Genomic DNA, 11,696 nt, shown 5'->3' on the forward strand with positions numbered 1-11,696 from the left:
CCCCTATGTCTATAGCGCTATACCATCAGCTCAGATCAATGTTCACCCCTATGTCTATAGCTCTATACCATCAGCTCAGATCAATGTTCACCCCTATGTCTATAGCGCTATACCATCAGCTCAGATCAATGTTCACCCCTATGTCTATAGCGCTATACCATCAGCTCAATGTTCACCCTATGTCTATAGCGCTATACCATCAGCTCAGATCAATGTTCACCCCTATGTCTATAGCGCTATACCATCAGCTCAGATCAATGTTCACCCCTATGTCTATAGCGCTATACCATCAGCTCAGATCAATGTTCACCCCTATGTCTATAGCGCTATACCATCAGCTCAGATCAATGTTCACCCCTATGTCTATAGCGCTATACCATCAGCTCAGATCAATGTTCACCCCTATGTCTATAGCTCTATACCATCAGCTCAGATCAATGGTCACCCCTATGTCTATAGCGCTATACCATCAGCTCAGATCAATGTTCACCCCTATGTCTATAGCGCTATACCATCAGCTCAGATCAATGGTCACCCCTATGTCTATAGCGCTATACCATCAGCTCAGATCAATGTTCACCCCTATGTCTATAGCGCTATACCATCAGCTCAGATCAATGTTCACCCCTATGTCTATAGCTCTATACCATCAGCTCAGATCAATGTTCACCCCTATGTCTATAGCGCTATACCATCAGCTCAATGTTCACCCCTATGTCTATAGCGCTATACCATCAGCTCAATGTTCACCCTATGTCTATAGCGCTATACCATCAGCTCAGATCAATGTTCACCCCTATGTCTATAGCGCTATACCATCAGCTCAATGTTCACCCCTATGTCTATAGCGCTATACCATCAGCTCAATGTTCACCCCTATGTCTATAGCGCTATACCATCAGCTCAATGTTCACCCTATGTCTATAGCGCTATACCATCAGCTCAGATCAATGTTCACCCCTATGTCTATAGCTCTATACCATCAGCTCAGATCAATGTTCACCCCTATGTCTATAGCTCTATACCATCAGCTCAGATCAATGTTCACCCCTATGTCTATAGCGCTATACCATCAGCTCAGATCAATGTTCACCCCTATGTCTATAGCGCTATACCATCAGCTCAGATCAATGTTCACCCCTATGTCTATAGCTCTATACCATCAGCTCAGATCAATGTTCACCCCTATGTCTATAGCTCTATACCATCAGCTCAGATCAATGTTCACCCCTATGTCTATAGCTCTATAAGATCAGCTCAGATCAATGTTCACCCCTATGTCTATAGCGCTATACCATCAGCTCAGATCAATGTTCACCCCTATGTCTATAGCGCTATACCATCAGATCAATGTTCACCCCTATGTCTATAGCGCTATACCATCAGATCAATGTTCACCCCTATGTCTATAGCGCTATACCATCAGCTCAGATCAATGTTCACCCCTATGTCTATAGCGCTATACCATCAGCTCAGATCAATGTTCACCCCTATGTCTATAGCGCTATACCATCAGCTCAGATCAATGTTGACCCCTATGTCTATAGCTCTATACCATCAGCTCAGATCAATGTTCACCCCTATGTCTATAGCGCTATACCATCAGCTCAGATCAATGTTCACCCCTATGTCTATAGCGCTATACCATCAGCTCAGATAAATGTTCACCCCTATCTCTATAGCGCTATACCATCAGCTCAGATCAATGTTCACCCCTATGTCTATAGCGCTATACCATCAGCTCAATGTTCACCCCTATGTCTATAGCGCTATACCATCAGCTCAGATCAATGTTCACCCCTATGTCTATAGCGCTATACCATCAGCTCAGATCAATGTTCACCCCTATGTCTATAGCGCTATACCATCAGCTCAGATCAATGTTCACCCCTATGTCTATAGCGCTATACCATCAGCTCAGATCAATGTTCACCCCTATGTCTATAGCGCTATACCATCAGCTCAGATCAATGTTCACCCCTATGTCTATAGCGCTATATACCATCAGCTCAGATCAATGTTCACCCCTATGTCTATAGCTCTATACCATCAGCTCAGATCAATGGTCACCCCTATGTCTATAGCGCTATACCATCAGCTCAGATCAATGTTCACCCCTATGTCTATAGCGCTATACCATCAGCTCAGATCAATGTTCACCCCTATGTCTATAGCGCTATACCATCAGCTCAGATCAATGTTCACCCCTATGTCTATAGCGCTATACCATCAGCTCAGATCAATGTTCACCCCTATGTCTATAGCGCTATACCATCAGCTCAGATCAATGTTCACCCCTATGTCTATAGCGCTATACCATCAGCTCAGATCAATGTTCACCCCTATGTCTATAGCGCTATATACCATCAGCTCAGATCAATGTTCACCCCTATGTCTATAGCGCTATATACCATCAGCTCAGATCAATGTTCACCCCTATGTCTATAGCTCTATACCATCAGCTCAGATCAATGGTCACCCCTATGTCTATAGCGCTATACCATCAGCTCAGATCAATGTTCACCCCTATGTCTATAGCGCTATACCATCAGCTCAGATCAATGTTCACCCCTATGTCTATAGCGCTATACCATCAGCTCAGATCAATGTTCACCCCTATGTCTATAGCGCTATACCATCAGCTCAGATCAATGGTCACCCCTATGTCTATAGCTCTATACCATCAGCTCAATGTTCACCCCTATGTCTATAGCGCTATACCATCAGCTCAGATCAATGTTCACCCCTATGTCTATAGCGCTATACCATCAGCTCAGATCAATGTTCACCCCTATGTCTATAGCTCTATACCATCAGCTCAGATCAATGTTCACCCCTATGTCTATAGCTCTATACCATCAGCTCAGATCAATGTTCACCCCTATGTCTATAGCGCTATACCATCAGCTCAGATCAATGTTCACCCCTATGTCTATAGCGCTATACCATCAGCTCAGATCAATGTTCACCCCTATGTCTATAGCGCTATACCATCAGCTCAGATCAATGTTCACCCCTATGTCTATAGCGCTATACCATCAGCTCAGATCAATGTTCACCCCTATGTCTATAGCGCTATACCATCAGCTCAGATCAATGTTCACCCCTATGTCTATAGCGCTATACCATCAGCTCAGATCAATGTTCACCCCTATGTCTATAGCTCTATACCATCAGCTCAGATCAATGTTCACCCCTATGTCTATAGCGCTATACCATCAGCTCAGATCAATGTTCACCCCTATGTCTATAGCGCTATACCATCAGCTCAGATCAATGTTCACCCCTATGTCTATAGCGCTATACCATCAGCTCAGATCAATGTTCACCCCTATGTCTATAGCGCTATACCATCAGCTCAGATCAATGTTCACCCCTATGTCTATAGCTCTATACCATCAGCTCAGATCAATGTTCACCCCTATGTCTATAGCGCTATACCATCAGATCAATGTTCACCCCTATGTCTATAGCACTATACCATCAGCTCAGATCAATGTTCACCCCTATGTCTATAGCTCTATAAGATCAGCTCAGATCAATGTTCACCCCTATGTCTATAGCGCTATACCATCAGCTCAGATCAATGTTCACCCCTATGTCTATAGCGCTATACCATCAGCTCAGATCAATGTTCACCCCTATGTCTATAGCGCTATACCATCAGCTCAGATCAATGTTCACCCCTATGTCTATAGCGCTATACCATCAGCTCAGATCAATGTTCACCCCTATGTCTATAGCGCTATACCATCAGCTCAGATCAATGTTCACCCCTATGTCTATAGCGCTATACCATCAGCTCAGATCAATGTTCACCCCTATGTCTATAGCGCTATACCATCAGCTCAGATCAATGTTCACCCCTATGTCTATAGCGCTATATACCATCAGCTCAGATCAATGTTCACCCCTATGTCTATAGCGCTATATACCATCAGCTCAGATCAATGTTCACCCCTATGTCTATAGCTCTATACCATCAGCTCAGATCAATGGTCACCCCTATGTCTATAGCGCTATACCATCAGCTCAGATCAATGTTCACCCCTATGTCTATAGCGCTATACCATCAGCTCAGATCAATGTTCACCCCTATGTCTATAGCTCTATACCATCAGCTCAGATCAATGGTCACCCCTATGTCTATAGCTCTATACCATCAGCTCAGATCAATGTTCACCCCTATGTCTATAGCGCTATACCATCAGCTCAGATCAATGTTCACCCCTATGTCTATAGCGCTATACCATCAGCTCAGATCAATGTTCACCCCTATGTCTATAGCGCTATACCATCAGCTCAGATCAATGTTCACCCCTATGTCTATAGCTCTATACCATCAGCTCAGATCAATGTTCACCCCTATGTCTATAGCTCTATACCATCAGCTCAGATCAATGTTCACCCCTATGTCTATAGCGCTATACCATCAGCTCAGATCAATGTTCACCCCTATGTCTATAGCGCTATACCATCAGCTCAGATCAATGTTCACCCCTATGTCTATAGCGCTATACCATCAGCTCAGATCAATGTTCACCCCTATGTCTATAGCGCTATACCATCAGCTCAGATCAATGTTCACCCCTATGTCTATAGCGCTATACCATCAGCTCAGATCAATGTTCACCCCTATGTCTATAGCTCTATACCATCAGCTCAGATCAATGTTCACCCCTATGTCTATAGCGCTATACCATCAGCTCAGATCAATGTTCACCCCTATGTCTATAGCGCTATACCATCAGCTCAGATCAATGTTCACCCCTATGTCTATAGCTCTATACCATCAGCTCAGATCAATGTTCACCCCTATGTCTATAGCTCTATACCATCAGCTCAGATCAATGTTCACCCCTATGTCTATAGCGCTATACCATCAGATCAATGTTCACCCCTATGTCTATAGCGCTATACCATCAGCTCAGATCAATGTTCACCCCTATGTCTATAGCGCTATACCATCAGATCAATGTTCACCCCTATGTCTATAGCGCTATACCATCAGCTCAGATCAATGTTCACCCCTATGTCTATAGCGCTATACCATCAGATCAATGTTCACCCCTATGTCTATAGCGCTATACCATCAGCTCAGATCAATGGTCACCCCTATGTCTATAGCGCTATACCATCAGCTCAGATCAATGTTCACCCCTATGTCTATAGCTCTATAAGATCAGCTCAGATCAATGTTCACCCCTATGTCTATAGCGCTATACCATCAGCTCAGATCAATGTTCACCCCTATGTCTATAGCGCTATACCATCAGCTCAGATCAATGTTCACCCCTATGTCTATAGCGCTATACCATCAGATCAATGTTCACCCCTATGTCTATAGCTCTATAAGATCAGCTCAGATCAATGTTCACCCCTATGTCTATAGCGCTATACCATCAGATCAATGTTCACCCCTATGTCTATAGCGCTATACCATCAGCTCAATGTTCACCCCTATGTCTATAGCGCTATACCATCAGCTCAGATCAATGTTCACCCCTATGTCTATAGCGCTATACCATCAGCTCAGATCAATGGAAACCGGCTCCATCTGCAGGAACGGATACATGCTGGGATCAAAGAGTTAAATTAGCGAATAGATGAGAACATACATGTGCAGCAATACACATGGAGAATCCTCATAACTTCACATATCTTTTACTTATAGTCATTTGCGTACCTGTACGTTTTCTAAAACGGTGTTGAGTGGACGGGCTCTTTGTGGTGTGGAGCTGTCAAGTGAGCTGTGACCGAATAGACGTCTCCTCTTTGCTGCTCCTACTCCCCTCTCGCAGCATGAACAACATATACAGGTTAGGGGGTTATTCCCACCTTAGACATTTATGGCATATCCACGGGATATGCCATTAATGTCTGATACATGTGGGTCCCATCTCTGACACCCGCGCAAGGAATGAAATGAGATGAGGTGCTACGCATGTGGAAGCGGGCTCGGCTGTTTCCCTAACTCCCATAGAAAATCAATGGAGAGAGTCGCACGCATGCATGCACACCATTCCACATCTCCACCGCTATTTCCGGCAGCCCCATAGATGGCGAATGCGCAGTCCTGCTCCATTCACATCCGTTCTCGGAATAGGTGGGAGTTCCAGCTGTTAGACCCCCACAGATCAGATATTTATCACCGATCCTGTGTATAGGTGACGATGATTATGGGAAAACCCCTTTAAGTCTTTTCTATTTAATCATATACAGCCTAATAAATCACTACACTGCGGTATAAAGTGGTTTCTGGTTCCCATTTTCATTTAATGCTTTTAGATTAAGCCAATTTACACACACGTATATATATATATATTTATTGTGGAGGCTATGAGGGTCCGGATTGGCTGCAGCTAGTGAAGATGATGGACTGTATCCAGATTTATATGAACCAGACAAAACAACTGAGTATGAGAACGAGCGCTGCATTCAGACATCAGCGTGCACAGGCTATAGGACCAGTCATGTGCTTTTTTTTTTTTGGTCCTCCCATTGGCCTGCTACGGCCCCTGTTCCGTTTGGTGCCTAATATGCTAATTTTGAGTAAAGGTACAGAGAGGAGGAGACCTCATCTCTTCAGTAGGCGTTGCCTCCTGCATCACTGTGACGCTGTCCAATCAGAGAGGGTCTTCTACATCACTGTGAGCTCTGATTGGATACTGTCACAGTGATGCAGGAGGCAAACCCATGACAGGTCCTCTAAGGTTCATTAACGCTGATCTTACACTTTAGGACATGTTCTCAAGGGGTATAAATCCGGCCATAGATTCGATGTCATTCAGTAGATCCCGTTGAGTTTGACAGGATACACCGACAATCTAATGCCTTTGGGTCATTGCTGGACAGCCATATTTGCTGCATCACTGGGAAGGTGAAAAAGGGAACATATTGCAAAAATAGCAACTCCATAATATATTCTTACTATAGGAAAGATTCCCATGACAATGGAGCATGAAGATAATACAAAAGAGGAGTTACCCTCTTGGACAGTTGCAGGGTATTTTATGACAGCCTGTCTCTGCTGAGCTATAGCAGAACACAGGCTACCCATAAACAACAGACCGATGATGGATTACCCATTGGTTACCTTAAAAAAAAAAAAAAGAGTCCTCCATGACTTACATAGGTGATAAGGCTGAAAAAAGATACAGATCCATCAACTCCAACCTATAACCCTGCCATGTTGATCCAGAAGAAGGCAAAAACTCCTATGAGGTGAATGCTAAAAGGGGTTAAATGAGTTGTCCAGAATTAGAAAAACATGCCTGCTTTTTTCTGTCTTCCAAAAACAGCGCCACTCCTGTTCACAGGTTGTTTGTGGTATTGCAGCTCAGCACCATACACTACAATGAAGCAAAGCTGCAATACCAGACACAACCCATGGGGACGTGTGACGCTGTTTTTTTTTTTTAGAAAAAACAACAGACATGTTTTTCTAATCCTAGTCAACCCCTTTAAACGTTGATGGTCTAACCGGGACCCCTGCTTATCAGCACAATGAGAACATTATGCTGATCAGTGGGGTCCGGGAGTTTGTCCCCCACCAATTAAATATCGATAGCCTAACTTAAAGGATAGTTTAAAGTCTCAATAAACCCCTTTAAATTCCCTGCATCTGTGTTATCAGAATACTCCCTGCACTCAGGGAATGATTTTTCTAAAAGCGATTGCTATTCAAGCAATTCCCTAAGACCGTTGAACACTGTGATTGGCAGACACATGTACAATTAGTACCAACCGCACTGGAACAACAGTGCCCTGTACATCCAGGAAACAATGCCCGCTGCCTCCATCCCCGATATAACACGGAAGGAAACATCCGACCCCTGCATTCAGCTGCGTGCGCTATACAGACCCACCATGACAAGCCCAGGATATTGCAGACCTGCTGTATATACAAGTCAGTAATAGAGCCGTGTACGCAGAACTCACTGCAATGGATTTCCTGGCTTTGAATGGGTCGGTGGTGATTTCACAGCTCACAGATAGATTGGCAGCAGCATCAGGGTTATAAATACACAGCAGCTGCCGTCGGCCTGTGGGGGTTGGGATCCAGTGCAGAGCTCCAGCGTGCAAAGCCTGGGTCACCAACAAACCACGATCCAGTCGCCAAGTAAGGGGAACGCAAACACGTGCAAGAAATATTACCCCTGAAGAACTGCCTGCAATAAAGTATTCTGCGCCTTAGTGGACCATACAGGGCCCAACGATAAAATATACTGCCTGCCCAGTTATCACACGTAGGACAGCTAAAGTGGCGCATGTCGGGTATTCAATGTGACAGCTCCTTCTTTGTAATCCTGCACGTTTCTTTACGGGGTCCTATACTTTTATAGATCTCTAATATAGGACCTCAGGGCACCAAATAATTCTCTGCTTAGGGGCCCAACTGCACTCACAATACAGTACCCAGCGTGCCACCTATACCCCCCCCCTCCTCTGTCGGATCACATGGCACACTTCCTACTAACAGCTTCTAAAAAGTTGAGGAGGGGGTGTCTAATTGGCATTTCCAGGATAACCTTTTGGTATGACTTGTTCCAACCCCATAAGGTTTTTGTTTTTTTTACCAACAGCTGACAAAGGCATAAATAACAAAAGAAGTAATTACCGTACCAATTCCCTGCCACCACCGTGCCAACGCTTTCCTGGACCCCCGCCGGTCTTTGTTTACCCAGCTCCATCGATGACGTGTCGTTTTGACATGTGACTGCTGCAACCAATCACTGGCCGCAGTGGGGTGACACGTCATGGCTCGGCAGTCACATGTCAGGACAAAACGTCATCGCTGGAGTCGGGTAAACAGAGACTGGCGGTGGAGACCAGGGAAGTGTCGGGATGGGAGCGGCAGGGGATTGGTAAGACGGGTACAACTCCTCTTGTTTTTTTGTTTTACACCTTTATTAGCTGTTTGTAGACGATTTCATGGGGGTTGGACAACCCCTTTAAGATGAGTGACAGGTGCTGGGTGTTTGTTTACTAGTCTTTAGGGATCTACGTATGAATCCTGTTGGGATGAACATATAAATGATCGCTCCAGAGCTATGGTCCATCCAAACCCCGCACGATCAGTACAAGGGTCGTCGCACTAGGGCCCCCCTTCTGATGGTAGCCCTGGTAATAGAGCAGGGTCTTCATCATGATCTTCTTCCAGGCAGCAGGTAGGTACATATAGCTGGGCACATTTACTCATACTGGCACGCCACCGAGTAGTATTTACCGTGAGGAATCTCCTATGTAGAAAAGTGGTGGGGATCTTTAGTAAATAAGCGGCACAGTGAACGACCTGCAGAATATTCCCCCATTTTTCCGACACTTGCAAAAAATGTGTAACTCCAAAAAAGGAACAGGGAACGTAGGCTCAGCGTCATTCTTTTCTATCAAAAAACTGGCGTAATTGCTTAAATGTATATATGGGTATATGTATACATGTGTATCTATATGTACAAGAAGCGTTAGATGGTCCGGAACTACTTGTTAGGTGGTCCCTGGGGTGACGGATCATCTCACTGTACATGTAAGGCTTGGGTCGTGATTACCTTATGCAACTGTGTGCCTATAGAGCTGTATATCTATACGTTTACACCTATAGATGTAAATTCTCTCTCACACACACCCTATTTATACGGGCAGACATATACATGTGAATCCTCTATATTTACGGGCAGACATATACATGTGAATCCTATATATACGGGCAGACATATACATGTGAATCCTATATATACGGGCAGACATATACATGTGAATCCTATATATACGGGCAGACATATACATGTGAATCCTATATATACGGGCAGACATATACATGTGAATCCTATTTATATGGGCAGACATATACATGTGAATCCTATATATACGGGCAGACATATACATGTGAATCCTATTTATATGGGCAGACATATACATGTGAATCCTATATATACGGGCAGACATATACATGTGAATCCTATATATACGGGCAGACATATACATGTGAATCCTATATATACGGGCAGACATATACATGTGAATCCTATATATACGGGCAGACATATACACGTGAATCCTATATATACGGGCAGACATATACATGTGAATCCTATATATACGGGCAGACATATACATGTGAATCCTATATTTTTACAGGCACACGTATACATGTAAGTCCTATACATACGGGCACAAATACATGCAAGTCCTATATAGATACGGGGACACATATACATGTAAGTCCTATATATATGGGCACATGTAAATCTTATATATATGGGCACAGATATGCATGTGAATCCTATATATACAGGCACACGTATAAATGAGGTCAGCACGCTGCACTTAGACTTGGTATCAGCTCGCATGCCATAACAGATAACAAATGCCAAGTGACTGGTGACAAGGCCGGGGAGTACATACCCGTTCTGGCTATCTAGACTGGGGCTGCGCGCCCCTGGAGCCCCCGGTATGTCCCGTTCAGTCGCCCTCTTATGCTTTCTTTGCTTCTTCTTGCTTTTCTTTCCTGAACTGTTACCTGAAACTAAGAGCGGGCAGAGGTAAATGAGCGGGCACAGATACCAGTCACTACTTACCAATCAATGAAAGGGTTGAACAAACATTGATAGGATGTCAGTAGACGGACGGCACAGACACAACTCTTGTAGGCGACATAATCATGGACTGAACTGTAGACTAAGCATTTCAGGAACTTTCTACAGCAGCGGCTGCAGAGCAGAAATTATAATGTCCGCCGGCTGTATACTAGGATGGAAGTATTATATGTATGTACGTACGTACGTACGTACGCGCACACGCACACACTATGGGCATTGAATGAATTAAGCAAAGGTAAGATGAGGTTAAAGAGTCATATACACATAATACATGTAATTAATATAACTACATCATCACTGGGGGAGGGGTATATATTCAATGTATGTCCCAATGTTATAATAGCCTGGAGAATATAAGCAAGGGTACTGCTGCCAGGCACATATGGCAATGCCCACATACTCATAGATAGATAGATAGATAGATAGATAGATAGATAGATAGATAGATAGATGGCCCCCTAGTATAGATTCACCACCCCCCTCCCCCACACTGAGGGGTTATCAGTCTGTCCCCCGCTCTGCTTGCGGTCATGTCTTGGGGTCCTCACCTTTCTTGGAGCTCATGTCAGAGTTGGAGAGGCAGCGGGGAGGAGAGGAGACATAATGAGTGAGAAGAGACAGCGGCACGGAGGAGAGGGGAGGAGGGGGACAGACAGCTGGCAGCAGGGTGAGAGACGGGCGAGAGACAGCTGCACCGGGAGGAGAGACACACACCAGGGGAGCCCAGCGCTGGACGAGACGCCGAGAACAGGAGAGAGATGGGGGCTGATAGTGAGACAGGCAGAGGCGGCCGGGGAGGAGCGGCGATGTCACCACAGCGTCACCGGGTGGGAGGGAGGAGACATGACAGCTGGGAGGACGCGGGCGGCTTAGCGTCATGTATGGAGCTGTTCTCTGTTATCAGCCATTTCAGGCGGGGAGATGACTGTAGTGTTCCTCCATGTAATGTCCGCTCCACCATCATCACTGCGTATCTTGAGCGCTCATTGTATCCAAATTGGACGTAAAGTGCGGTTGTCTGTATTTTACCATTCAATTCCCTCAGTAATATCTATTTCATGTTTTATTTTATCCAATTATAGAATGGCTGGAATGCCA

At 44.7% G+C, this 11,696-nt stretch overlaps 1 protein-coding gene across 1 annotated transcript in view; it reads right to left on the reverse strand.

Annotated features, from left to right (window-relative positions):
• The window catches only part of SRPK3 (SRSF protein kinase 3), a 36,603-nt gene extending 25,113 nt beyond the window's left edge, over window positions 1–11,490 (reverse strand). Inside the window, exons 1-2 of the mRNA XM_075835472.1 lie at window positions 11,147–11,490; window positions 10,405–10,525 (exon numbers count right to left, since the gene is read on the reverse strand). Of these exons, the coding sequence (XP_075691587.1) occupies window positions 10,405–10,525; window positions 11,147–11,477 (452 nt within the window). The 5' untranslated portion in view covers window positions 11,478–11,490. The remainder of the gene's footprint in view (window positions 1–10,404; window positions 10,526–11,146) is intronic.
• Window positions 11,491–11,696: the final 206 nt, after the last annotated feature.

Source organism: Rhinoderma darwinii, chromosome 8 (assembly GCF_050947455.1).
Source record: "Rhinoderma darwinii isolate aRhiDar2 chromosome 8, aRhiDar2.hap1, whole genome shotgun sequence".
NCBI classification, from domain to species: domain Eukaryota; kingdom Metazoa; phylum Chordata; class Amphibia; order Anura; family Rhinodermatidae; genus Rhinoderma; species Rhinoderma darwinii.